This window comes from Aphelocoma coerulescens, chromosome 18 (assembly GCF_041296385.1).
Source record: "Aphelocoma coerulescens isolate FSJ_1873_10779 chromosome 18, UR_Acoe_1.0, whole genome shotgun sequence".
In the NCBI taxonomy this organism is placed as follows: domain Eukaryota; kingdom Metazoa; phylum Chordata; class Aves; order Passeriformes; family Corvidae; genus Aphelocoma; species Aphelocoma coerulescens.
The window spans coordinates 309995-336457 of record NC_091031.1 but is presented as its reverse complement, the minus strand read 5'-3'; the positions used below and the strand labels follow the sequence as shown (position 1 = coordinate 336457).

The following is a 26463-nucleotide window of genomic DNA, read 5'->3' as shown; positions in this document are numbered from 1 at the left end:
TCAGGGATTTCACTCTGCCCCTCCTGCTGCAGACTCTTGCCCTGATCCTGGCCACAGTCAGCCACACACCTTAGAACTCCTGCACTTATTTATCTGCTGGCAAATGCATCAATCTCTTGGCTGAGTGTCTGCGTGTTAGATCAGCCTGAACACAGCACTGGGCATCCAACCTCAGCGCTAGGGACAGAACACTTCCAGCCTGCTTTCTTGGAACACCAATTAGGCATGTACCTGAGATGGCTGCTAAACTCCTGCTCTGCCACAGGGAGCCTTGGGCTAGGAACAGAGGAGAACCACTGCAGAGCTCAGACTTGGTCACACTTCAACTGGCTTTACAAAATGGACCTATTTGAGTCAAATTCTAGACAGCATCTTCCAGTGGAACTTTACTAGTGAAATTGCCTTCCTCCCCACCCCAACAAACTGCTGGGTTTGTTGGGGTGCAGCAGTAGCCATTGCCCACCTTCAGTCATGTGGGGGCACAGCCCTGGAGGGAGGTATCTTCAAAGATCCTCCTCCATATAACTGCAGGTAAAGGTCTCACACACTCCTGGCTGCTGTTCTGGCAGGGACAACCCTTCCTGATCCCTTGGGGAATGGGTGCCTGCTCAGCCCCAGCCCTGGTGCTGCTGTGCCCAAAGCTTGGAGACACCACAGCAGGACTCTACTGGGGTTCTGCTCTCAGGGAGCCACAGAAGAAGGCTGAAGCTGGAGACAGAGACAAGTGTTGTCCAACAGCCCCGTGCCACTGCTCCAGCACACACCCCACTCACTGAAGCACTCCCAGTTGTCCTCTAGCCTCACCATGCCCTCCCTGTGACATTTATAGCATATTTTCTAACCCAAATACCTTCAGCAGCAAGCAGCAGATTTGGAAATAGCAGTGTGGCTCATGGGGTCATGTGAGCCTTACTAGCAGAGCCACAGCAGCCCTGGCATGTCCTGATTCACTGCTCCAGAGCAATGTCCCCTCAGCCCAGCCAGCTGGCCAAGGGGCTGTGCACTCTCAGAGCCAAACCACGGCCCGCTCACTCCTAACAGAGCACCTGCACAAGCCCATGGAATCTGGACAGGACACAAGCATTGGGAAGTTCCTTTCCTTTGCCAATTACATGGAGAAAGTGATACACACCCTGTTGCAGCAGAGCCTCTTGAGAATCACCCTACAACTCTGATCTCCCCTTCCAGGGTAGGTTCAAATATTCTACACTCTGATAAAGACAAAGAGACATAATAGTATTAAAATCTCAACTTTATTTGGCCATCAAATTCAGTACCAATGTTATTGTAGCAGAATGCTAAGAACCAGCCTGATGCAGCTCAGGCCTGTGAGGCACTCCCTCAGTCACATTCCCAAACTCGAGTAATTGCAAATGTCCTGTCTGATCTGTTTATCAGGCCCTCCCCCACCACCCACCTCCTGGGTCAACCCACTCAAAATAATTCATGGAAAGGGATCGCAAGTTTTGTCTTTGATCAAAAGGATGTCAACACAGCTGGTGAGCCAGCAGCCACCTCCACCCTCAGAGCCTGCCACAGCCAGCGCATACAGTATTCCACCCCTCCAGGAGTTTGGAATAGTCATCTCCAAGTGTCTTGAAGGAGAGGGGAAAGGAAACATCTGGCTAGCATGAAGAGAAGCACCTTCACATACACCTTGCCCCAGGAAGCCATCAGCCCTCTGCCCCTACATATATTGAAGGCCAGCCCCAGGGAAGAACAGCTGATGCCATTAAGGACCCTGCCAGGTGCAGAAATCAATTAGGGGCTTTAGTTTTAAAAGAAAGAGAAAAAGCTGTCTTGGAAGATGTTATTGGCAAGGCTCCAGATTGTCAGGCCATTGAACTCCTGGTACCACCTCACAACCTCCTGTTGCCCAGAAGAACAGAATTCTCCAGACAAAAGCTGTGTACAAAAAAGTACATCAGAATAGAAAAAAGAGCCCAGCTGGCTGGGCTGGCTCCCTAGTGACAGTTCCCTTTTCAAAAGCCAAAAGAAAGAAAAGGTAAGTGTACAGACAAGTGAGGGTAAAGCGTTACTTTAGAAGCCAATCCCTGGATTTCCAGTCATTTACCTTCTGCTTTAAATCTTAATGGGTTTCTGACTCACGGGGCTGCATTACAGCAGTCAATTTAGTGTCTGATTTTTTGGATGATGTAGATCAGTCTTCTCTTTACAATTCATCCTTTTGGAGTTTCTGCTCATCCTCATCACCATCCTCAAGTTCTGTTTCTTCATCTGTCTCCAGGTCCTCTAGATCCTGTGGAGGTTACAGACAGCTCCTGGTTTCTGGCACATGAGGCAGATCCAGAACCAAGCACTGAGCAGCCGCCCTTGTCTGGTCACTGTTCTCTGCTGCCATGCTAACAAAACATCCAGAGACTGCTATCAAGAGCTTCAGACTCAGGACATTAAGGATTAGGAACCCCTGGAAGCTGGTACCTGTACACCTGTAATAGCCTCCACACCACCCCCAGCAGATGAGAGCTTCCAACTAGATACACAGATATGTGGCATTGATCACATAGCCCAGTTCCAGGTACTGAGTGGAAGTTCTCTAGGGAACAAGCCCTGAGTGCGCCCCAGCAGTGCACAACCACAGCACTGCTACTTCACACCCACACAGTGCTCTCCAGAAAAGGAGCCCATTGCAGGCCCACTGCCAGCCAGGCTGCACCTGAACAGATCACACTGCTGTGGGTACTTTGTTCACCAGCAATATCCTCTCCTGACATGTAACAACACAGGATCTTATTTAGGACTGAGGATTCAGGCACAGAACCAGCTCTGACCCATGCTTGCTGTTCCCAAAGGCCCAAATTACTCCATCCACATTACTCACATCATCAGCTGCCGCCCCATCCTGACCTCCACTCTCCAGGAATTTTTTGAAGCCTTCTAGTGTCCTCTCCCCATTATAGTCAATTACCTACAGAGGGAAAACATAAGGATGCTGGTTATGGGTACTACAGACCCACACCCCTGGAGAGGAGAATTCTCTTTCTGAGCAACAGTGAACATGCCAAGCAAAAGGGAATTTAAAAATTCACCTTCACCCATATGAGACGAAGGAAAACAGCTCAGCCACTAGACTTCAGAGATCACTGCGAGGAAAGAATAGCCTGCAGATGAGCACACTGTCCTCTATGCTCCCTCTTTTCCCCATTCCCACTTCCCACTCCCCCCCAAACTCTTTCCCTGCAGCCCAGACCCCACAAAGGGTCTTTGGTGTCCTGTAGACTTGTTGTGTTCCATCCCGACAGAGTGCAGATCCCTCCCAAAGGCCTTGTCCAAAACAACTCAAGCAAGCAGCTGAGCATTCCCGTGCTCCCTGGCTACATGAGTGCATGAGACTGGGTGCCAGCTTACATTTCTGCCAGAGCCTGCAGGGAAGAACTTGAGTGTGGGGAAGCTGTGGATTTTCACTGCCTCCACTTCATTAGCTGTTGAGTCCATCTTGGCAATGACAATGTTCTCATGGTCCCTGTAAGTTTCTCCCAGCTTGTCCCAGATTGGAGCCAGCTGCTTGCAGTGACCACACCATGGGGCATCTGTTAATTAGAGAGAGAGAGTTGCACCAACAACCTAACGGGGTACCACTCCTCCCCAACCACACAGCTCTCACACATCTTTGCAACTAAGGCACTGCCTTTGGGGCCCAGACTCTACAAAAGGCTTTTCCCCTACTTCTGGTCACACACTGCTTTGGCAATCCTTTCATACTAGTTACTTGGAATTAGCTGTAGGAAGATACTCACAGAACTCCACAAAGACATTCTTATTCTCATCAAAAGCAACTTCTTCAAAGTTCTTCCCAACCAGAACTTTGACAGGCTGCTTGTCCCAGTCCTCAGGAAGGTCCTGACTCATTAGGTGGGGCTGGAATAAAAAGTGAAATTCAGACATACTGTTTGCTACATAGCTACTTGGACTGAACATGCAATCACGTATCCTGGAAAACCCAGGATTAACCACCCCCACTGGTGCCTCAGTCACAGGCTGTGAGCAAGCAGATGAATTGGTCACTTCCTCTTCTTCCCCAGAGAGTCTCCTTCCCACCCTGACCCAGCAGGAATAGCAGGTGCTGTTGTGCAGAGAGAATGGCAACAGCTCTACAGGAAGGAAGCAGCACTCCTGACAGCCCCATTCCCAGAGGACTGGGCTTTGCTGCACCCACACTGCTGGGTGAGCCGCACACAGCCCCTCCAGCAGACAGGAGTTGACAACTCTTTTCCCTGTGCCATAGAATTCACACCTTCCACAGGCTGCTGGCAGAAAGAGCAACTGGATAAACAGCACAGTGCCCACAGGGGGAGTACAACTGCTTGGCCATGTCCAACTCCCTCTACTTGGCTCGCTCTCCTACAGCCTCCAGGTCCCAGCAGCTTTGCCTTTCATTTCTAATCACAAAGCCCATGGGATGTTCCACGCAGAAGATGGACGGGCGCCTCCACCTGGCTCTCCAGCCCCTCACAGGGAGCATTTCTGTTCCCTCTCAGCTACCTTATTCACCACCAGTACTGTTTATCCACATACCTTGATCTTGCCTGCCAGGAACTTGTTACAGAACTCTTTGATCTTGTCTGCTGTGAGCTCATCAGATTCAGGTTTGTATTTGGTCATTTCTTCCTCCAGGGTGATCAAACGTACAGCTGGGCACTCTTCCTTCTTTAGGCCAAAGAACTCCAAAATCCTCTGGTTGTCACTGTGGTCACTGTCTATGAAGATGAACAGGATCTTGGGAGGAAAAAAGTGAAAGGCAGGAGGTGAACATGAGTACCTTGTGGCTATTGACACTCCACACACTCACACCAAGTGTAGCTGAACTGGGGTCTCTTCCTCCCCTGTCCCAGAATAGGGAGCTGGCTTAAAGTCCTCCTCCACAGCTGCTCCATGGATAAAGACAGTGCTACACTTCTCTGCAGGAAGTGGTCTCAGCTCATGATCCAAGAAATCCATCTCACCTTCCCTTTGAAGTTCCCAGCTGCACTCTTGAAGTTGTCCAGCTTCCCTTGATAGTCAGACACACTTTTTGGTAGGAAAAGCAGAATATGAGTCTTGATCTCTCCTCCAAATATTTTAGGAGCAGTCTGGGGAGTAAAAAATAAACTTTATTTTTGGAAAAGAGGCAAATCAGTATCCAGACCAGTTTAACTCTGCTATGCTGACCAGCCCACAGCAGCCTCCAATACTGCAGGACTGCTCTGAGGTGTGAGCAAGCTCACACCTCCTTTATTCCTTCCCACTCCTCCATACCACCAATGTCAGCTCCACAATAAAACATGACTATGGAATCTTACAACTAGACCTTTGCTATATTCTTGCAGCAGCCATGGGAAGGGCCTTGTCAGATATCTAAAGACCCACCTGCTCAGTGAACTCTATGACCAGAGGCAATGAATTAGACTTGATGAAGTTCAGCAGATTATCTTTTGTGAGATCCCCTTCAAAGTTGTTTTGACCTTCATCAAACTGCAAGAACAGACATTCTTCATTAGAACACTTGCGTCCCGCACAAATCTCCGGTCACTGCCCCAAGGGATCTCAGCTGTACTTATTCAGAGCAGACTTCCATCTCAACAAGGTAACCACATGCCCACATAAAATCTGGATCAAGGTGTCCATCTTCCTAGCAAACAAAGCTTTAAATCACCCCCCAGCAGAAGGTAAGCAGCAACAACAGCCAGGTTTCATCTCAGCCTTGCTCTGCACCACTGTGAAACCATTTGTGGTGCAAGTCACCAAGAAGGACCCTGAGCAGCTGCCTCCAGCCTTGCAGCAGCTTCTCCTCTGCAGCAATCAGTGGTCAGAGCAGACACTGCGGCCAGACAGTACTGGGAACATCTGACAGCCAAGCCTGCAACACTGACTTCCTTGGCTCTGGGGGGTTCGTTCCAGTCTCGGTTGTTAAGAGACAACAGCACATCACACCAGAGGTGCCAGGTCCTGTTTTACAGGGCCATCACCTGTATCATCCCTGACCAGGATTCCCAGAACCCTCTGGCAGCCTATAACAGGAACAGCTGCAGATGGCCCATCAAGGTTAGAGGGAGGATGTGCAAAAGGGCACAGCAGTGCCCTGGCAAGGCCATACTTGAGCTGCTGACAGAAGGAGGAGAGTGGACTCAGATAACCTTCTGTTAGGGGAGGCACACCAGCCTCAGTGGAAAAGGCAAGGAAAACACTTGGCATTGGAAAATAACTTTGCAAACACTTTGAGAAGCTCTGCAGATCGCTTCAGCACCATCAAGACAGCTGTGCGAGTCTGGACAACTCACACAGAGTAAAAGAAGAACAGTGAGCCAAACGCTCTCAGTTTAGACCCAACTAATGGTACAGAGCTGAGCCAAAGCCCAAAGGCAAAATAGGCCATCAAGTTCTCCTGCCCTTTTCTCTTTGGTTTAGAATAGACATATCCAAGAGCTCCCATGGCACTGCCATGCCATTGCACAGGAACAGGGAGGAGCCCCGATGGCTGGACAGATCTAGGCTGCTTCTCCCATAGAGCCAAGCACTCCTGCCCCATCCCAGCCCAGTGCAGGAACCACCTGGCACATCACGGTCACTCCCATTCCCAACACACATGAAAGGCTGCCAGGCCCAGAACTCTGCCCAGCCCAGCACTACCCAGAGTGGGGCACACAAAGCTGGCATACAAAGCTATTCATGCAATAGGGTACAGCTACCAAATGAGACAAGAACAAATATTCCTCCCTTCCCATCCCCATTTTACTAATGCATTTTCAGCTCATTAGCCAGGTATTCCCTCAGCCACACTGACCTGAGGGGCTCTGACTCAGAATTTAAGTCTACAAGCTTCTATCGCCATGAAAATAACTACAGTGTCAGAGGCATAGTAGAATAAAATAATTATTTAAGGTGAACAAAAAGAAAGTCTTGTGTTAGGTCAGGCTGGGCAGAGTCATGATTGATGAGATTACAGGTTTACTAAATCTGAGCCCAAAGCACTTAGACCTGCCTCACACCACCTCTGGGTGAGGAGCCACCAAGCCTAAAGAACCTCTCTTTGTCTGCTCAAACCTGAAATTTCATCCCAGTGACAGGGATTTTCAGGCCTCCATTAGTACATTTATTTGTGATTCTGTAGGTAGTCAGCATCCCTCTGTACATAATCCACTGCCCCAGTCCAGTCAGCTGGAACTGCAAATCCTCTTAGGAGCTTCTTTGCAATCCCTGCACTGCAGAACCCTCAGCAGTGAGACAGAACAGCTCTTGGACACAGTAGGGAGTGCAGCAGCAGAGGCCGACAATGAGCAACAGAAAGCAACTCTGCTAAGACACAACCAAACAGCACCATGACAGCCAGAGAGCTCATCTACTGTTCTCTTTGGCCTGTCCAAGACTGTGTGACCATTGCTACACTGCAGAGAGTTGAGGAACACAGAAGTGAGGGAAGGAACAACCTGCACCCAGAGCCCAGCAGCTCTGGGAAAAGAGAACAGGGCTGGGAGACTGACACAGCTGCACTCTGTGGGTCCCTGAGACTCCCCCACAAAGGGGCCACAGTCTCTGCTCTTCCTCCCCCGGCTCTGAGGCCCAAGATCAGCTACACTGAAGCATGGGACCTTTGCTGTTTTGTCCAGGGCTGACCTTGTTGGAATGTGACTAATTAAAGAAAAGGGAAGAGACAGCAGACCCCAGCGTGGTGCTCAGGCCTGGTACCAGCCAGTACCTTCTTGAAGAGGATGACGCTGTCCTTACTAATCTGGTACTTGCCGAAGACATCAACACTGGAGGAAATCCCAAAAGGAATATCATCCACAGCTTCTGCTGCCAACAGGAACTCCTTTGCTGCCTCTGATGTCAAATCCTGGAGAGTAAAGAACGGGGTCTCAGAGGGGCCACATCACCTGAAGCATTCACATCCCAGGGCTCAGCCCAAAGAACTGGAAGATCAAGTAAGGCAGGACAGCAAGTATTGCACAAGGCACAGAGGAAGCCGGGAAGGCCCTGGACACACACAAGAGCATCTCCAATGGAAACACAAACACTACCTTGAAGAAACCAACCACCACCACTTCACTGGAGTCCACCAGTGCCTCCGCAGCAGCCACATCAGTCAGGGTGGCAGCAGCTGGGCCCGTGCGTTTCCTCAGCCAGCTGATGATGTCATCCGCTTCCCTGCCAGCTACACCAGGAGATAAAAAGGAGTCACTTTCCCCTCCAACTAAGTTCAAGACCACAAAACCCTCAAGCTTTGAGAAAGAAGACCTTTCAGCAGCTGGTCAAGAGATCAGCAAGACTCAAGATAACGTTTACGCAACTCATTCCCTTTCACTCATGGTGCAATTAAGCTAATCCCTAATTGATAAGTCACGGTACAAGGGGCTCCCAGGAATCCATTCTTCTCTCACCTCCTGCCCCTATCCTTAAACTTTGATCAGCAATGCAGCACTTCTCCAAGACCTCAGTATTAGTTATGTTACTACATCACCTTTTCCTTCCAACATCTTTATTCTGGATGTTACCCTCTGTTACCCAGCACTGTGTGGCCTGGCTTAGCTGAATTCTGTCTTGGCCTTCCTTGCAGCTCTCTCACACCCTGTGTTTGCCCCCTCACCCAATGGCCCAGGCCTGTTTCCAGTTCTGGGCACTGCACTACCTGAGCCAAGTCAAGGCACACAACAAACCAAGCTCAGGCCACTTTGCTTTCCTACACAAAAGCTATTTCCTCCACTCAAGCTCACCTTAGGGATCTCACCAGAGGGAGGACACTAAAGGTTGGCCTGTTCCACATCAGCCCAGCACCATTCCCAGGTCACTGTTACAGTGGACCTTGTCCAGCCACAGCAGCACAGCTCGAGCACGGGGCCATGTGCTGGGACCCGGCGCCACGTTGCTGCCCTCTGCACCCAGGCGGCGCATCCAGACCCAGTTCACCCGTGTCCTGCCCCTCCTCACCCGTGTACTCCTTGGGCGCGGCTTTGTCGCCGTTCTTGAAGAACTTGATGGTGGGATACCCGCGTACGCCGAACTGCTGCGCCAGCTCCGACTCCTCCGTGGCGTCCACCTTGGCCAGCCGGATTTCCGAGCCCTCGGCCTTCAGCTTCGCCGCCGCCTTCGCATACTCGGGCGCCAGCGCTTTGCAGTGCCCGCACCACGGGGCGTCTGCGGGATGGGGCGTCAGCGCCGGCCGGGCCTCCCCGACTCCACTCCCGGGCGGACCGAGGCCCTCTCGGACTCACGGAGCCCCGGGGGTGGGGCGGGCCACGGGGCCGTGCAGACCCCGCGCCCCAGCCCAGCCCAACACACGCCCGGGGGAGCCCGTCCCTCAGCGCGTCTCCCCGGCCCGACCCCTCCGTCTCCCAGCCGCGCCCTCGGTCCCCGCCCGCCCGTTCCCCCCGGCCCGGCCCCGCCGCGCTCACAGAACTCGACGAGCAGGTATCGGTGCTCGGCCAGCGCCTGCTCGAAGGAGTTGGCGCGCAGCACCAGGACGCCATCCTCCTCCTCCTCCTCCGCGGCGGCGCGGGCGGGCAGCAGCAGGGCCAGGCAGAGCAGCGGGAGCAGCGCACGCACACCCGCCATGGCTGATGGCGGCGCTCGGGACGAGCCAAGGCAGGCGCGCGGCCGCAGCACCGCCTCCCCTTATAAACCCGCCCCCGGCGGCCGCTGCCGCGCGCTATTGGCCGCGCCGCCCACCTCCCATTGGCCGGGGCCACCACCGCGGCCGCTGCGCGCCTTCCATTGGCTGGCGCTCCGGGCACGCCCCTCGCCCGCCGTCTCGGGTTGGCCGTCGGCCCCGCTCCCCGCCCGCGGGCCACCATTGGCCCCTTTCCCCGCAACGCCGCCCGTGATTGGCCAGCGCCCCCGTCTCGCGTGGCCCCCGCCCTCGAACGTGGCACTCGGGAAGCGCCGCCGGGCGGCACCGCGCGTGCGCGCGGCCACGAGCGCGTGGTGCGTTCTGACTGGGCCGCGCGCCCCACGTGACCAGCGCAGCGCGCGAGGCCCGGCCCGGCCCGGCCCGGCCCGGCCCGGCCCGGCCCGGTGCAGCCGCGGTGTGGTCCCGGTCGCTTCCGTCCGTTCCCCCTCCCCTTGGAGCTCCCCCTTGTGAGCGACCTTCACCTCAGGCACCGCCCGGCAGCTACTCGGGGTCACGGCGGCAGCGCTGCCCCCTCCCGACCCTGGCTGGCTGTCCCCTGGCGCTGGGCTCCGACCGGCCCGGCTGCGGCTTGGGACGGTCCCGTTTCGCTTTGCTGTAACCTCTCCAGTCCCGGAGATGGGCCAGGGGAGCTCAGGTAGCGCTGGCGTCCCCGCGCCCTCACGGAGAGGGCACCAGCGCGGGGACTCCTCGTGCCCCCGGGCCGAGCAGGGCCCGTTGAGGCTCTAGATCCGAGCTCGCGGTTCTGTGCGGAGCCTCTGCAGAGACCCGGGACAGAGCGGCCTGGTGACCGTGGCGGAGGATCCCTTCGCTCGGGTCTGCCTGCACTGCCCCGCTACTGCCGAGGGTCCCAACTGCTGCTGGTGTGCGCTAGGTAGGGAAGAGCCCCTGGGCGCTGCCACTGCTCCGGGGGCTCCTGCGCACGCAGGTGACGCGCTGGAACGGGGGCAGACTCCGGGCTTCCGGCCGCGCCCTGGGCATTGATTGCCAGCTCGGGGCTGCTGCAAAGCCGCTGCTCTTTGCTCTAGGCAGGGGCCGCGCCCGGCGCCCCGGGCCACTAGCGCGAGGAGCAAGGAGCTCACCAATTCCCCGTGGAGAATCCGACTGCCTCGAGTGCTGCCAGGAGCTGTTGCCCGTTCAGGAGCTGCGGCCGCTGCTGAACCAGACGCTTTTGTCGGGCCCGGGGAGAGTTCAGCGAGGTTTTGGAAGGCAAAGCTGAGCACCCGGTGAGGGCACAGCGGCCACCCAGGGGCGGGCAGACATAGGCACGTTTGTCTGCCAGGGAGGGAATCAGCGGCTGTGTTAGTCCAGGCCGCCTCTGAGCCATTGCCCTGAGAGTCCCGGCTCCTTGCTCTGCCAGAGGGGACCTGCATCCGTGTCTCTGCTAAGAGGGCCAACCTTGCCCCGGGGTAGTCCTGCATGAGCACTCTTGCTCCGACCTGGCTGCTGCACTCACAGAGCTGTGGTGTCCGAGGGAGCTGCTGCAGCACTGGAAAAGGGGAATGGCCTGGACTGCTCCTGCACAACTTCTGCCAAGGTTCCTGAGGTGCATCACCTGGAAGGGGCCAAGGCTTTACTTTGGGAGCCACAATTCATGCAAATGATCTGTCCCATCCAGCCTGTGACTGGAGCCACCCGTACCCAAGTGCACTCATGAGCGTGCACCAGGCAGGGGAGCCTGCATGTCATCCCGCAGCGGGAAGATGTGCCAGAGAACTGAGGCAGAGAATCCTCAGAGTTGGAGCATAGCACAGCCGTCCTGCCCCTCCAAGCCTCCTACCATGGTACAAACGATCTAACAGAAGCTTCGACACCTTGGGTGTGGAAACTCTTGCCAAAGCGCTAGGGTTGCATCAGCTGGGTGCTCATCTGGCCCTGCCCGCAGAGTGGCTGTTAGGGGCCAGCACAGGGGGGCCTTTGTTCACACAATCAGGCACATCTGGGCTCAATCTAACTGACTCACTGAGTGAGGCCTGTTCCCTGCTCCAGTCCCCACTCTGCCCTCCAGGGCCCCACACTGTGCAGAGGGCTGGGGGGTCGTAGGTGGACACTGCTCTCCATAGTGAGCAGCATGTGCCTGCTGGAGTGGGCACTGGCCACATGCCAGCTCCTGCCTGGCCCAGACTGTTGCCTAAAGCCCTTGTCCTTTCCAAGTCCCATCATCTCCTTTAGCAGCTTTCCAAGGCCCGAGGACAGGGCCTGTGCTGTGAACTCCAAATACAAGAGGGAGCCTATGGAGTTCTTGGTTACCTTAGTGAGTCTTTGACCAGGAGCAAAGCCGAGCCCCCTCCTCCAGGTTCTCTCATGCCATGGATTCTGTAAAGAGCTTTTCATGGCTACACTTTTCTTATCCTTAACACAAACATGCCACATGCTCTGTAAACATCCGCAGGCTCTTATCATGCTGACTCTCCTGGATTGTGTTCTCTGATCACCTCCCTCATTCCTGTGACTGCACAGGAATTTCCCTATGTGTGTGCAGCTGGAGCGGTCATGTTGTGAGTTCAAAGCCCACCTGCTCCTCTGCTGGCAAGAGACCCCACTTGGAAATCCCTATTTTCACTGCCCCACACACTCCCACCCCTCACACTGTGGGCACGGCAAATAGCAAGGGAGAGATCCTGCACACATATTGCCATGGGGCCTCTCCTCCTCTGGCAAGGGCTGTCCCAGATCCTGTTCCACAGTCTAGCAAGCCCAGAGATCCTGGTCTTCTCCTGCTCTAGGTGTTTGCAAAAATCCTATTTGGCCACTTCCTGCCAAAGATCCAGCATGGACAGTACACAGTCAGTTCAAAGATTTTATTTAACTGTCATAAAAGGAGAAGCAGACGATGATTCCAAACCTGTTAACCTGGGTCTAGGACTTACAGACAATATGCACCAAATCAAATTAACGAAAAATTCTCTAGGGACAGGGCAAGGGGAGTTAGAGGCAAAGACGTAGCTACGAGAAAGCCACATGTACTTGGTCCCAGTTCTAACCTCAATGTGGTAGATCCAAATCAGAGGGCTGCAGAGGTGGCGCATGCCTGCCAAGCCCCCCAGGTCTTGCAGGGAGCCCCTGGGGCTTCTTTGCCCCAAGACCGCAGCTGTGCAGCCAAGAGTGGAGGCCAGCATGCTGCGGATCTGTAGCAGGCACGGGGGGCCGAGTGTCAAGGCAATAACTACTGGCAGGCCAGGCACAGATTTTAAAGGCAGAACAGATACATAAGGCATTAACCGCTTCGGAACACTTGTCCATCGCAAGCTCTGTTGATCGCATCAGGAGCAGCTGCACAGACAGACTCGTCCATCCTCAGCCCAACACAGCCAGGAGGGCAGGTGCTGTCCTGGAATTTCAGTGCTTTGCAGCTACCTGGGCTGCAATGAGAAGTGCGAGGTGATGGCAACATTGGTGACCCCTGCACCGCCCTGCCCTTCAGCCCCCTCTGTGCCACAAGGACACCCAGAGAGCTCGCGGCTCTGCACAGGCAAGGCTGGGGTCCAGCCAGGCCAGTGCTTGGGGTGCCAGGAAGGGCGGCCAGGCGTCACCCAGGATGTCACACCCTCTCCCCTCTGGAAATGTCCCATCTCAGGTGAGGAACGAACCAGCAGCAAAGTGGGAAGTTGTGAATCTTTCCTAATAACCCATGAGGGGCGTGACCAAGCTGAGCCCATGCCAACAGACGGGGAGGGCAGGTGGCGTTTAAAAAGTGTAACAGGGGCAGGGTTCCCTCCCTAGAGGATACGTGTTACACATTTAAGGCATCATGGTTACAGGGAACATCCACAAATGAAGCTGCCCAGGACACTGATGGGGCGGAAAGGGCAGGCAGACACCACTTGAGCCAATATACTGATTTGACAGCTGCCTGGCACCAAAATTCTTCAGCTACTTGGAAGCAGTAGCTACCCTGAGCTGTGCGCAGGAAAGCCAAGCACGGGATCCTAACAGGAGTTCCTCCCCTTTGGCACCTCCTGGATAAAGGAAGGTGGGAAGCAAGAAAGGGCCTGGCGAGGGAGTGGGCACTCCCCTCAGTGCTGGGGCAGCACAGCCCCAGGACGGGCAGCTGGAGACCAGATGCAGACAGCACGGTTTGGTCAATGCACTCAGCAATTCTCCAGGGAGGGGGGCACATAAAAAACTGAGCTCTCTGGTCAAATGATAACGGGGGTGACAGGTAAGAGGGTTCCAATGTCAGCACTTTGGTACAGGGGGGGTATTCTACGGTAGCCACTGTCTGATTCACGCTCTCTGGGGTTTGGCCTTGGGAAGGGCTAGTCCTTCCAATCCTTCTTGATAGTCAGGTTCCACTCCCAGGACAGGTGGTCAGTCTTATCATCATCTGTGAACTTGGATTTGATGTTGTAGCTGCCCCGGGCCAGCATGCCCTTTGGGGCCTCTTCCATGGGGGTCAGAAACTCGTACTCCTCTGCTCGGGGGCCATAGCTCCCAACCATGTATTCGGTCTTGTCAACTAAAACGACAAAAAGAGGTGTATGGAGGCTGTTCAGGAGCCTCCCCTGCATCTGGGACAAAGCTAAAGCAAAGGAAGGGTCTGTTACTGTTACAACAATCCATAGAACAGCTGTAACTGGAATCTCACCCAGTTCAGAGCTCCCTTCCCTCCAGGAATGGGCCCTTCCTGTGGGCAGTGACCCCACAGCGCTGGCAATACTGTCAGCTGTGACCTGCTTCCTGCCACGCTCAGGGGGAAAACGTGCTCAGGAGGGATCAGGATCACACACTGTGCAGCCAGGACCACGGGCTGCCCCACCACTGCAGGCCCGGAGGCCTTCACAGAGCTCCACGGGCCCAGTGGCAATGAGGACTGTCCCCTCCCGTGAGGAACTGCTGGGCAGCCCCTGTCACAGCAGCAAAATGAGCAGGAAGTCCTCACTCACACAAAGCAGCACCAAGTCACAGAGAAGCACTTACTTTTCACACCTTTCCGGAACGTGTGCTGGATGTACTTCAACCCTGACACAATCTCCCTGTTTACCTGCAGAGAGAGGAGCAGGGACTGAGCAGGACATCTCCATTCACACTGCCCACCCCACCTGCAGGAAGAGCCCATTCCTTCAGCATAACCCCACTTTCAGGGCACAGGCACTCCCCAAGCTGGGACCGCAGCAGTCTGATGTTCCGTTCATTCCATTTCCAGATCGGAATCCTTACCCTAAAGGAGATTTTTATCCGATATTCCACGCCCTCCTTCAGCACAAATGCTTGCTTCTTGTAGCTTTCCAGATCACCTACAGAGACAGGAAAGGGTTGCTCAGAGCTCTTCTGTGCTGTGCTCTGGGATGAATTTCCATGGCATGAGGCAGCTGGGGCAGGAGCTGCAGGAGCAGGGAATGGCCCTAGCTGCAGGGCCCTCTACGCTGCTGCAGCCAGGCAAGAAATGCCCTCTGACAGGACACTGCAGCACAACTATGCAATTAATTCTAAAGAGTTTCTTTGCAGATGTTTGCCCCAAGGCTGTCACCATTTCAAAGCTGCCATGAATGTCACCATGCAGGCTGGAAGAATCTGCCTGCCCCATCTGGCCCCTCACACCTCTACAAAACATCCAGGTGCCAGGGAACTGCTGCTGGGCTCCAGGTACAGAACCCAAGGCCCAAGCACCGTGCACTGCCTCCAGCACTTCTGACACAGGAAGGCTCAGCCACCTCGCCAGCAGCACCCCTGCCAGCTCTGCGCAGGAGCAGGGCTGGAATTCCCTCCCACCTCACCTGTCAGGTCCAGTTCCAGGGGGCCTGGAGCAGTAGTGCAGACCAAGGTCAGCTTGGTCACCACAACATTTGGAGCGTTGGGATCTAGAGACAAGAGAAAAAGCTGTTAAACACCCATCCCTGACACTGGCCAACACAGCTCCTTTGCCTTCCAGGGAACTTCTTGAAAGAGCATGAAACCCAGCAAAACCAGCCTCTGACTCTGTAAGGGTCACGGCTTCTACTGCACCAGGCCCAGCCCACAGTCCTCTTGCAAAGGCAGAGTGCCACTCCCACCCCTCCGTCCCTGAGCCCTACGTTGCAGGCAGCGATGGGCATGGGGCAGCACAGACACAGCTCTGTGCTCTGGGCTGTGCTCCTGCACAAACACAGAGCTGGGAGAACAGCTCCCAGGTGGGAGCAGAGGCAAGGCCAGAGGGGACCAACATATCCCAGGGCTCACCTGCACTCACGGTGACGGCACCCAGCAGTGCCTCCTTGTACTTGCGCAGGCTCTCATCGTCCTTGTCCAGCTCCTGGATCTCCTGGATGCTCTTCTGGGCAGGTGGCTTATAGTTGACAGAGTGTTCATCCTCCTCGTTCTCAGCTGCAATCTGGGCCAGCTGCTCTGCTGTTGGCTCCTGCTCTGCCATCCTCACACACGTGACCCACACTGAAGCAGAGAGGAGAAGTGTGAGTGCCCCAACCAACCACACCAGCAGCAGGGTTCCCCAGAACTGCTCTGCTGTGACTCCACAGGCTCCCACTTCACTGGGGCCCTTTACGCTGTCCCCTGGGAGACACAACTCTGGCAAGGGCCCCCAGCCCCCTCCAGAGACCAGGTTTCATCTTCATTTCACAGAGGCCCAGGCAAGAGTGAGGAAAAATTCAATCTCAGTGCTTTGCTTGTAAGGTAAATACCCCAAAGCCATAGGGAAGACATTCTCCTCCACAAGATCAACTAGGAATAAACCAGACCCCAGAATAAACCCAGTTCTGCTCTCCACAACAGGATTCTAGCCAAGAATAGGCCTCTGTCTCACCACTGGCATGAATGCTGGGAGCTTCTGCTGGGATCTGGTGCTCACATTTTGTAACTCAGGTCAGTGCTCTGTGACAGGTGCCTTGGCAGAGTGGGATGAGACACCTGGCTCAGCCCTTTGCAAGGATCTGTGGCACACACAGCTGGGGACACAGGCAATGAAGGAAACAAGATGTGGAGCCTGGCTCGGCTGCCCAGGACTCTGCCCAGGAAATGCCCAGCTACACCAAGGGCAAAGGTGATGCCAACACTCCATTAAAATCCTCGGTAAAAGCCAATGACACATTCAGGAATTCTTGATGTTCCACAGGACACATTGTCGGAAGGGTTATCCTATGGCAAGTATCAACTTGGACTCTCTAAAGACTCAGAACACTCTGGCACAGCTTTAGAAAGGCACTGGGGGATGATGGGACACCACAGGGCTCTGGCCCTGTGTAGCACAAGCATCTGAGCCAGGAGCTTTTCCTGCTGTACCTATACATCTGCAGCTCCCATGGCTGCTGGCACCACCCCTGCACAGCACAGCAAACAGCTGGCCCTTCCACATGGCATCCTCCAACATCCTCGCACTGAATGATGTGGAAATTTGTCTTCACAAGGACATTTAGTCTCATGTCACAGATGGACAACTGATGAGATTTCATGCTAGTGTCTCCCTATCAATCCCAGTCCCTTGCTTCTCCCAAACAGCTGCCGGGCTTGAGGACTCCCAGAAGCGGTGAGCAAACGCTCACTCACAGACCCTGCATCCTGCCTGATCCCCTCCTCATGTCCTTCAGCTTGCCTCTGGGCTAGATTATACCTCCTATGGACCGAGTTTGTTCTAATTCTCACATCTTGCTCTGAGGATATCTGTGGCTTCCAGGAGTGGAAGTGACAGAATTTCAGCTTTACAGAACCGAAGTCCCAAGTCCTAGACTTGCGGTGACTCCCAAATTCTGTGACTGAGCCTTCTGTGAGAGCACAGTAATCACACACCTGGCAGAGGATCCACTAGCATCCACACATGTATCTCCAACAGTGGCGGGTACACTTCTGTGCATGAGCATCCACGGGCCCCCTCCACCTTCCAATTTTCAGACCAAGCAGAGACAAAATCTCTCACAGATAGCCAGATCAGTGACAGCAGGAGCCATCAGGCAGCTTCTGCTCCAGCACCTGAAGCTCTTGGAGCCAGTGCTCTGTGAACAACAGCACCAGCCCCAGCACAGCTCCCATGGCTGGAAGACAGCTGCACTGACTGGGAACAGCCTTGGTGTTCCCAGCCCCGACTGCCAGCAGCTGCTCACCTCCAAGATCCAGAATCCTCTCCTGGGCAGTTTGGAAATGCACTAGTTCAGTGTCAGCGTAGAGCTGCCACTCCTTGACAGCTGACCGCCCCCCCCCCCCCCCCCCAGTGACAGTTTTCTCCCAGGCATCATTAACCCCATCTCCACCAGACCAATGAGGAACCCCTCACACAAACTGGTATTCAGCAACAACCATGCCACACAGGGCACAGAAAAAAGCCCAAAGCAACCAAAATCCCAAATGGCCAGCTCTTTGGTCACGTTCCTGTGCTCCAGCCTGACTTCTGTGATCCAGGCTAAAGAATCATGTGTACTGCCACATAGATTAATCAGACCCACCCTAACCCTCTCAGGATGTCTAAGGCGAGAGGAGCTCACCAGAACTGAAAACACCCCTGGGGATCAGCACCAGCATGATTCCAGTCAGCACTGCAGGCCAGGCTGGGCTTGGCTCTGGGGAAACAGCCCTCACCTTTCCCATCAGCTTACCCGCAGGTCCTGGGGATCCCACTGCTCTGTGGGACAGCACAGCCCCCTGGGAAATGCCACAGTTGCAGGAAGGGACCCCAGCCTGTGCCGGAAGCAGAGTACAGGAGGGCTCCTGGATCTTCAGAAACAGACCCTGTCTCCCTGCAGATCCTCAGGATCAGCCTGTAGAAGGCAGCAGGAGGCTGAATCCCCACTTGGGAATTCGCAGTCTGCCTTCACTGCTCCCTCAAGCCAGCAGTTTCTTCCGGATTCTCAGCATGTTTTGTGCAGGACAGAGCAGCTGCAGCAGCAAACGCGAGAGCCCCACCTCCTGCCAGGCAGAAACACTAGCGGGAATATCCCTGCTTGTGTCCAGGCGGACAGTGGGAACCGTTGACTCCATACCCCAGAATCCCGATCCCATGGCACCAGCAAACCCAGCATTAGTCAAGAGTATCTTCAGATGGGCTAATCAGCTTCCAACATCCATCAGGCCTCAGCGCAGCCGTGCACACACAGCAGCGCCAGTTCCAGCAGTCCCCACCCTTCCTTCTTTCTGCGCGCAGGAAAGCCTGCACAGCCATCCCGAGAACTCGGTTGGAACGTGACCCAGCAATAGGCGTTTCTGCAGGGCCCTGTCCCAGTCTGCTCTGCTAGGATGGGGAGCCAGAACAGCCTGACCCGGCCTGGCTGCTCCACATGGACAGCTCAGATGGTTCCCAGGGCAGCACAGGGGAGTGGGGGGACACCAGTAGCACAGAAGGGACAGGAGCCTAGCTGACACTTCCTGAGGCCAGGCGCTACCAGGGCAAATCCAGGTACCACTGCTGCACTGCTTTGTAAGAGCATCCGAGGGAATTCTCATCACACCTGATCCCCTCTGCTGTCTCACAGCCCCAGGTGGGAAGGACTCGGGGAACAGGAGGACACATTTGCTGCCCAGTGGGCAGTTTGAGGATGGAGGATTTGTTTTTTCTTTTTGCTCTGACATATCCCTGACCTGTCATTCACCTACATGGGTGAGCTGTGCAGAGCCAGACTGAGGACTCACAAACAACTCCAGAAGCATAAGGGCCGCTGGCAGTGCTGCACCAGGGATGCAAACCAGCACCGTGGGTACCTGGATCCCAGACTGTGACCCATCTGTGTGTGTCAGCAGCCAAACCCAGAGCAGTTAAACTGTCCCCACTCCACAGTCGTGGAAGACCTTCCACAGTGGAAGAATGCTCGGACAACAGGAGCAACAGAGCGGACCCGGAACCCTCACGGGAACAAGCGCGGTCGGGGGCTTTTCTCACCACAAACAAACGACGGTCACGGCTCTCAGACCGGCTGCCAGGAAAGCGCCGCTGCTCCCGGTGGGGTCATGCTGGCGGGGGAGCGCAGGAATCGCGGCTCCTGTGCAAACCCTCCGACGGGGCTCGAAGCGCACCCGGCCAGCGGCGTTCGGGGTGGAAGGGCCCTCCCTTGACACGGAGCAGCCCAACTCTGGTACAGCGTCTCCCGGTTCCTCATTTCGTGCCGACCGACCGTATGCGCCAGAGGCACCGCCGACCCCCGGACGTGTCGGGCCCAGCGATCCCGTCCATCGTCCCTCAAACCGAGCACCAGGTAAAGCCCGCCAGGAACTGCCCCGGCCCCTCAGGGGAACGCGGGCCGCCCGGGCCGCCCGCGCTCCGCCCTCGCCCCACGCGCTCCGCTCCGGGACGGCCCCGCCGGGGGCGGCGGCTCCCTCGGCCTTCGGAAGGTCGCGCAAGGGCACCCGGAGCCCCGCGGCGCCTCTCGGCCCCGACCGGCCCTTTCTGCGGCCCGGAGCCAGCGCGACGCGCCCGGCCCAGCCCTTCCCGCCGTACTGTACCCCCCACCCGCCCGGTCCCTCCGCTCCCGCCGGGCCCCGCCGTACCGGTCTCGCTCACTCCACGCTGCGCTGCCAACGCCGCGGATCCGCCCAGGCCCCGCGCGCCCCCGCACTTCCGGGACACGCCCGGCACTTCCCGTTACTCACCGCCGCGCCGCCGCCGCGCTTCCGGCCGCGCACCGCGCGCTGATTGGCCCGGGGGCGCGCGCGCGCGGGCGGGGCGGGCCGGACCGGACCGGATGGGCGGGACCGAGGCGGAGCGGGGCAGGACCGGCAGGGCGGGGCAGAGAGGGATCGGGACCAGGACAGCGGTCCGGGACCAAGAACGAGATCAGCGGGGCAGAACGGGACCGGGACCGGCGGGGCGGGACAGGTACACGGCAGAGCATCACGGTATGTGCGGGAGCAGGATGGGGCGCGGGGCCCAGCGCGGCAAGGCATCAGCCACAGCTCTAGACATGGTTCTATTTTATTATGGCAAAGGTGAAAAAGCCACCTTGGCCCAACAGGCAACCAGAAAAATTTATCCCAAAAATAACTCGGTACAAAACAGGTCTGCTGAGAATTAAAAAAAACCTTTACAGGAGTTAAAACCTATCCCAGAACGTAAAAGTAAAACAAATCCCATCCTCGGTAGTAGTAGCCACAGCCGCAGCCCCTGCCGGGAGTGTGGAGCAAGACTGGAGTCCTTCCCTGTGCCCACTGCTGCCGCTTTAGCTGGTGTCCATCTGGAAGAGAGGGGAGGAACTGTCACCATGTGCCTTGCAGCAGCCCTGGCACCCTGTAGCACCGCCCTGCACCCAAGCCCACCCCTTCTTTGCAGGCAGCCTGGCCCTGATAAACCCTCAAGCGCTGCAGGACAGGCATAGGCGGGTCCAAGCCATAGCACACCGTGCTGAGCAGGACAGCACACCAGCCCCCTGCACTGCTCCAAGGCTTTTTCTAGAATCCTGTTCATCCCACTTCTTCCATGCTCTTGCCCTGACTTATCCCGGTCCTGAACCACCAACTTCACTGTTGCGGTGTCCTTGTGGCCTCAGCTCTGTTGGGATCCTGACCCAGCTGCGCCACAGGCTGAGCAAGTTCCAGGTACAGCTGCAACCTGCCCATGGCTCCTCAGGCTGGGGCTTATTTCTGCCACCAACATTGCAGAAATTGCATTCCCCCAGCAGCACACCACACAGTTTTTCCACATGAGATTTTCCTTTCTGTTTTCTCATTCCTGCAACCTATCAGCTCTGTGGGTTTTGTTCTGCAGCTGCTGTTCATAGTGGCTGTTCCAGCTATAGAGCCTGGCAAGAGCAGAGGCTATTCCTCAGCCACCAGCAACAGGTGACAAAGTGCTCTGGAAAGCGAAGCTGAGGCCTAAGCCAAGGCACAGCTCAGCTTCAGAGACTGCTTCAGTCCAAGGACCTGGAAAATGTTTTCCCTTTTCTGCCAGCTCCAGACTGCCAGTGCTTTCCAGGATGAGATGCTGTGGGGAGCCCATGACAGTGCCCAAGCAGCACTTACCCTGGCATTGTAAGCATCCAGCTGTGCATCTAGTTCTTCTGCAGAGAGCTGCTGTTTGGAAGTTCTTCCAGCTCCTCTGCCTCTCCCTCTGTTCCCGCCACGAGTCCCTCGCCTGTTGCCTCCACCTCCAAATCCCCCCGAGACCCCGCGGTTTCTGGTCATGCCACCTCTGTTTACACTGTGAGTTTTAAAAGCAACTGTTTTAGTGCCGTCAGTGAACCCAAACAGGACCCACGTTCCCCATCAGGGAGGGGTCCTGCACCTTCCCGCCCCACTGCTTGGGGCAGGGGCTCCCCCACCTCTGTGCTGGTCTCCGCTGCGTGTCGATCTGTGACGTCACCAGCTGGATGTTCATGGGGCGCCCTGAAGGGAGGGAGAGCAGCCGTGAGTCTGCGCAGGACACGCAAGGTGGGAGGGAGCGACACGGATGTGCAGGAGAAACGGGCACACAGGCAGGGACACAGATGCGCAGGTTGCTCCACTCCAGCGCTGGAAACAGGCCATGGAGATGGGCCACACAGACTCACCATCCAAGGGGACCCCGTTGTACTGCTTCATTGCCTTCAGCGCATCAGCCTTCCTCTCAAAATGCACATCTGCCGTTCCTAGACTGCGACCAGATCTGTCATAGTGCACAGCTGCCTTCTTCAAGGTCCCAAACTCCGCAAATAGCTCCTGAGAATGAGAGGGAAAGGAGCATGCCCATCCATCAATGCTGCAAACACTGCAGATCCCCACACAGACACACTTGGCCAGCACCAATGCTTTTCCAACCACCACAATCTGGAAAAAGAGCCAATGGCAGAGGGGAGCACAGCCCATCAGGAAGATTTCAGGGAGTTGTCGAAAGTGGCAAAACCAAGCAGGACTCTGCATTCACGTCCTGCAGAAGGCACATTTACAGCCAGTGAAGCGGCTTCAAGGAATGCTGACCTGTTTCTTTTCCAGTGGAACTGGGGGACTTTGTTGAAGATGAGTCAAAGTGGCAACCATTGAAAATACTCCAGACCCCAGACACCTTTCTCACAGAGAATGACCATGGGAGTGCAGGGATCCACAAGGCGATGACACTTTTACTGCGCTGAACTTGTGCCCATTGGGAACATACCCCAAAAATGGAGACCAACAAAGTCCTCTGCTGAGGTCTGTCCTTTGCTGCCACAAAGGCTGGAAATAAACAGGCAGCAACAGAGCCACCAATTTTGTTTCTCGGGTGCTACATTTGGGAAGCCAATGAGGTTACTGCACAGCCTGTGTCAAGCTGCTCCTGAGTCACAGCAGGGCTCCCAGCAGGACTGGTGGAAGAGAGCTGCAAAGGCCACCTGGCAGACGCTTTCTGGATGGAATGTGGCAAGCAAGGCTGCATCAGCTCTGCTCAGAGCCTGGGGTCAGCTGCTCCTGCCTCAGAGGACACAAAGAGCAACGCTGTGCAGCTCCTTCGTGACCAGAACTCCTCTGGCCTCTCGCACCACATAAAGAGGCATTAGCACAGGAACAAAACCAATTCCACATCTGAGGCAACACTAAGTTATGGGGCTGGGGGCCAAAGCCATTGAGTCAGCCCTGCTGTTAAACAAACGCAGCGGGAGCTTGTGCAGCAGCAGGAAGGTGAGTCCTGGCTGCACACAAAGCGCAGGGACCGAGTTTTACACACTGCGGCCTCACTGCAACAAACAGGAACTTATTTAAACCCAATCTGAACTTACACAAGGAAAAGAGGTGGTGTGCAGCACACTACCCAGTGAGTAGGTGACCTGACAGAGCTCCTTTCCAATTCCCCAGGCACAGCCAGATTGGTGCGTGGAGAGGCTGGAATGAATGAACCGATGAGGAAAGTCTGACAGCAGTGGTTTGGTTTTCCCTGGTGAGGACACAAGAGCCAGGGGCCAGGGTGATGGCAGCACTCTGTGGCGTAGGAGCGCCTGCCAGGGACACACTTGGCACTCAATTCCTGCACAGCTCAGAGCCCACTCATGACCCTGTGACACCCCTCGGCCGGGTGGGAGCCCCCCTCAGCCTCCAGCCCTGAGGCAGATGCACCAAGCACCCAGCTGCAGGCACTGTGGGCTCTGACCAGCCCAAACAGGGCATGGCCACAACAGGTGGAGGACAGTACACCAAGGCAGCGGCACAGGGGAACTGTTCCCCTGACAAATAACTGCCTGGTTATACTGATGGGTGCATCCGTGGGAACCCCTCAACACCCAACAGAATGTGATTTGACAAAGCACCAGAGCCCATGGCACCGTTAGGCTACAGATGCACAGAGTAGGAGCTCATAGAGTTCACAGTAAATTCTCCAATCACAGCTTGATCCAGCACAGTCACAGCATCGTTCCCCGTGCACCGCGGCAGTCACTTACAAAGCACCTATAAACCGGCTCTTCCAGCCCCCTCCAGACCACCACGATCGCGGCAAAGCAGCCACACGTAGTACAAACCCCATCACTGGGGATTCACCCGGGAATCCTCGACCCCGGGCGCAAGCCGGAGCAGGGCCGGCAGAGTTCCCGCGGGCACCCGACCTGGGCGCAATGAATGAGGCCCCCGCTCCCCCGCGACGCCTCCCCGAGCCCCACCTGGATGTCCGCATCCGAAACGCCGAAGTCCAGGTTGGACACGAGCAGCTTTCCACCGGTCTCCACGCCGGCCCCCGCCCCGAAACCGCTGTCGAACAGGTCGTGCTGCCACTTCTCGGGGAGTTGCTTCGGCTGCAATGAGACCGGGACCTCGCTGACCGGCGCCAGGGCCTCGCAGCCCGCGGCCGCGCCGGGAGTGGACAAAGGGCGGCCCGCCTCCGCGTCCCTGCCCCGCGCGGACCCTCCACCCCAGCCCGCCGCGCCGCCGCGGCCCAAGCTCCGCCTGCCCGGTCCGTACCCGGCTGTAGGGCGCGGGCCGGTTCCTGCCGCCGCCCCGGGCCATCACCGGCCGGTTCCGCACGGGGCCGCCGCCCGCGCGCCCGCCGCCCACGCCGCCCCGGCCGGGCCCGCCCCCTCGTGCGGTGCCGCCGCGGCCCCGGCCGCCCCGGCCACCCCGGCTGGCCCCACGCTGGCTCCGGTTCAGCTTAATGATGTCGTCCAGGGACATGTCCATCTTGTCGGCCATGATGGCGGCACCGCTCCCACCCGCACTTCCGGCCGCGCTGCGCCCGCGCCGGAAGCGGAACGGGCGGGGCTGAGGCGCGGCGCGGCGGGGGCGCGCAGCCGTGTGGGGCGGGCAGCACTTCCGGCGGGACCGCACCGGCACCGGGACCGGAACATGCGGGTGCGCGTGCGGAGCTGGCACGGGGTCGCGTCCTGGCTGTGGGTGGCGAACGACGAGAACTGCGGGATCTGCCGGATGGCCTTCAACGGCTGCTGCCCCGACTGTGAGTGCGGGACCGGCACCGGCACCGGTTACTGCGCACCGGGCGGGGCTGACGGTGTGTCCGTGCCACAGGTAAGGTTCCCGGCGACGACTGCCCGTTGGTGTGGGGGCAGTGCTCGCACTGCTTCCACATGCACTGCATCCTCAAGTGGCTGAACTCGCAGCAGGTGCAGCAGCACTGTCCCATGTGCCGCCAGGAGTGGAAGTTCCGGGAGTGAGGGCGGCACCGGGCACGGGCACGGGCCACCCCCGGCCCGCTCAATAAATGTGTGGGCGCCAGTCGCGTGTCTGTGTCCAGTGTCCCGCGCTCGGGGTCGGTGCACGGAGTGGGGGGCGGGAGGTGCCTCCGCCGGGCGCCCCGCGGGCTCCGCCGCCCCGGAAGGCGGGGCCCCCGCCCGGCTGTAAAGGCGGTGGCGGCAGCCCCGGGCGTGCTGCTCGCTGGCTGGGGCCGGCGCTCCTCGTCCTGTGCCGCCCCGGCGAGTCCTTGTACCTGTAGACGACCCGGCCCCGCCACTCCTCGGTGGCCAGAGCCTCGGGGCTACTCTCTGGCCTGTGTCGCTCGCCGCCCACCAGCCAGTCCGACACTGACGACTCTGCCGAACCCGATCTCGCCGTACTGCTGCCCAGCTCGGCCCACCCCCCTTCGGGGCTCCGCACCGCGGTGAGTACCGGGGCCGCCCCAGGGGCTTGGGCTACTCCCTGTGGGACGCTAGGCACGGTTCGTGCTCCCACCACAGGTACTGGGGCCCCTTCACCCTCGCGGTGCTCTGCAGCTACCAGCAGGAGCCAGATGCCCACCCTGGCAGGCGTTGGGCAAGCTGGAGGCTCCCCATGTCTGCTAGCCAGCCCTGTGCTGCCACAGACCCCACTCCCTGGGACAGTGTCTCCCACAGGTGCTGTGTGTGATGGATATGGCCACTGAGCTGCCAGGAACTCGTGACACTCTCTGGCGTAAGGCGGGCATGACTGTCCTCGTACCTCATGGAGTGAGCCAGTGCTGGTGGCTCTGTGGTGACAATAAACATGCTTGGGATGGCTCTGTCTTGTCTGTCCTCGGGTAGGGAAGTGGAGTGCGGGAGCCCACCCAGATCTGGGTAGCTCTGGGCTGCTGAGCCCCCCACTCCCTCCTGTGGTGCTGAGGCTGCTCAGATACCCAGCAGAACAAAATCCCTCAGGCTCAGGGACAGCCCAGCGCCTGTGGGGCTACAGGGCACAGTGCAGGGAGAGCAGGGGCCGAGGGGCTGTGCTGGACAGCAAGTGACTGCAGGTATGGGGTCCATGTCCCTGTCTCCCCACAAACAGAAAGGCCCTGCTCCCCCTTGTGCTGCAGGAGACCCGGCACAGCCTCTGCCCAGCCCTGGGGCAGCTCTGGCAGCAGGATACAGACTCGGTGATGAGAGTGGAATGGAAGCAGCCCCCCCAACACCAGCCGTTCCCTAGGAGGGACACCCCTGGAGAGGTACCTTGGGTGGCCACCTCCTCCACAGGGGTGAGTCCAGGAGCACAGCACCTAGTCTGGCTGCAGTCCCCATCCCAGTGGGGGTGCCCAGGGCCCTGCCTGGCCCCAGTGGCTACCAAGCTCATTAGGAAAGAAGCCAAGGAGTCCCCCT

At 57.1% G+C, this 26463-nt stretch overlaps 4 protein-coding genes across 5 annotated transcripts; 1 reads left to right on the top strand and 3 right to left on the bottom strand.

Moving 5' to 3' along the window:
* Positions 1-1234: 1234 nt before the first annotated feature.
* On the bottom strand, positions 1235-9590 carry P4HB (prolyl 4-hydroxylase subunit beta). The gene is made up of 11 exons (XM_069032335.1): positions 9387-9590; positions 8923-9129; positions 8016-8149; positions 7694-7831; positions 5368-5472; positions 4965-5090; positions 4537-4737; positions 3759-3879; positions 3370-3551; positions 2843-2929; positions 1235-2260 (listed from the first exon to the last, which is right to left on the bottom strand). The coding sequence occupies exons 1-11, from the start codon at positions 9544-9546 to the stop codon at positions 2174-2176; spliced, it is 1548 nt and encodes a 515-aa protein (XP_068888436.1). The 5' UTR covers positions 9547-9590; the 3' UTR covers positions 1235-2173.
* Positions 9591-12405: 2815 nt separating this feature from the next.
* On the bottom strand, positions 12406-20124 carry ARHGDIA (Rho GDP dissociation inhibitor alpha). 2 transcript variants are annotated; one of them, XM_069032423.1, is made up of 6 exons: positions 20021-20124; positions 15779-15988; positions 15337-15420; positions 14780-14856; positions 14540-14603; positions 12406-14078 (listed from the first exon to the last, which is right to left on the bottom strand). In XM_069032423.1, exons 2-6 carry the CDS (start codon positions 15966-15968, stop codon positions 13879-13881), a joined length of 615 nt encoding a protein of 204 aa, XP_068888524.1. In that variant the 5' UTR covers positions 15969-15988; positions 20021-20124; the 3' UTR covers positions 12406-13878. The 2 variants fall into 2 exon arrangements, with proteins under 2 accessions (XP_068888524.1, XP_068888525.1); XM_069032424.1 differs by lacking the exon at positions 20021-20124 and adding an exon at positions 18139-19909.
* A 302-nt stretch (positions 20125-20426) lies between these two features.
* Positions 20427-24676, bottom strand: ALYREF (Aly/REF export factor). The gene is made up of 6 exons (XM_069032562.1): positions 24365-24676; positions 24067-24198; positions 22015-22162; positions 21787-21850; positions 21488-21665; positions 20427-20703 (listed from the first exon to the last, which is right to left on the bottom strand). The coding sequence occupies exons 1-6, from the start codon at positions 24590-24592 to the stop codon at positions 20689-20691; spliced, it is 765 nt and encodes a 254-aa protein (XP_068888663.1). The 5' UTR covers positions 24593-24676; the 3' UTR covers positions 20427-20688.
* Positions 24677-24678: 2 nt separating this feature from the next.
* ANAPC11 (anaphase promoting complex subunit 11) lies at positions 24679-25132 on the top strand. Its single transcript, XM_069032563.1, has 2 exons — positions 24679-24854; positions 24926-25132. The coding sequence occupies exons 1-2, from the start codon at positions 24746-24748 to the stop codon at positions 25069-25071; spliced, it is 255 nt and encodes an 84-aa protein (XP_068888664.1). The 5' UTR covers positions 24679-24745; the 3' UTR covers positions 25072-25132.
* Positions 25133-26463: the final 1331 nt, after the last annotated feature.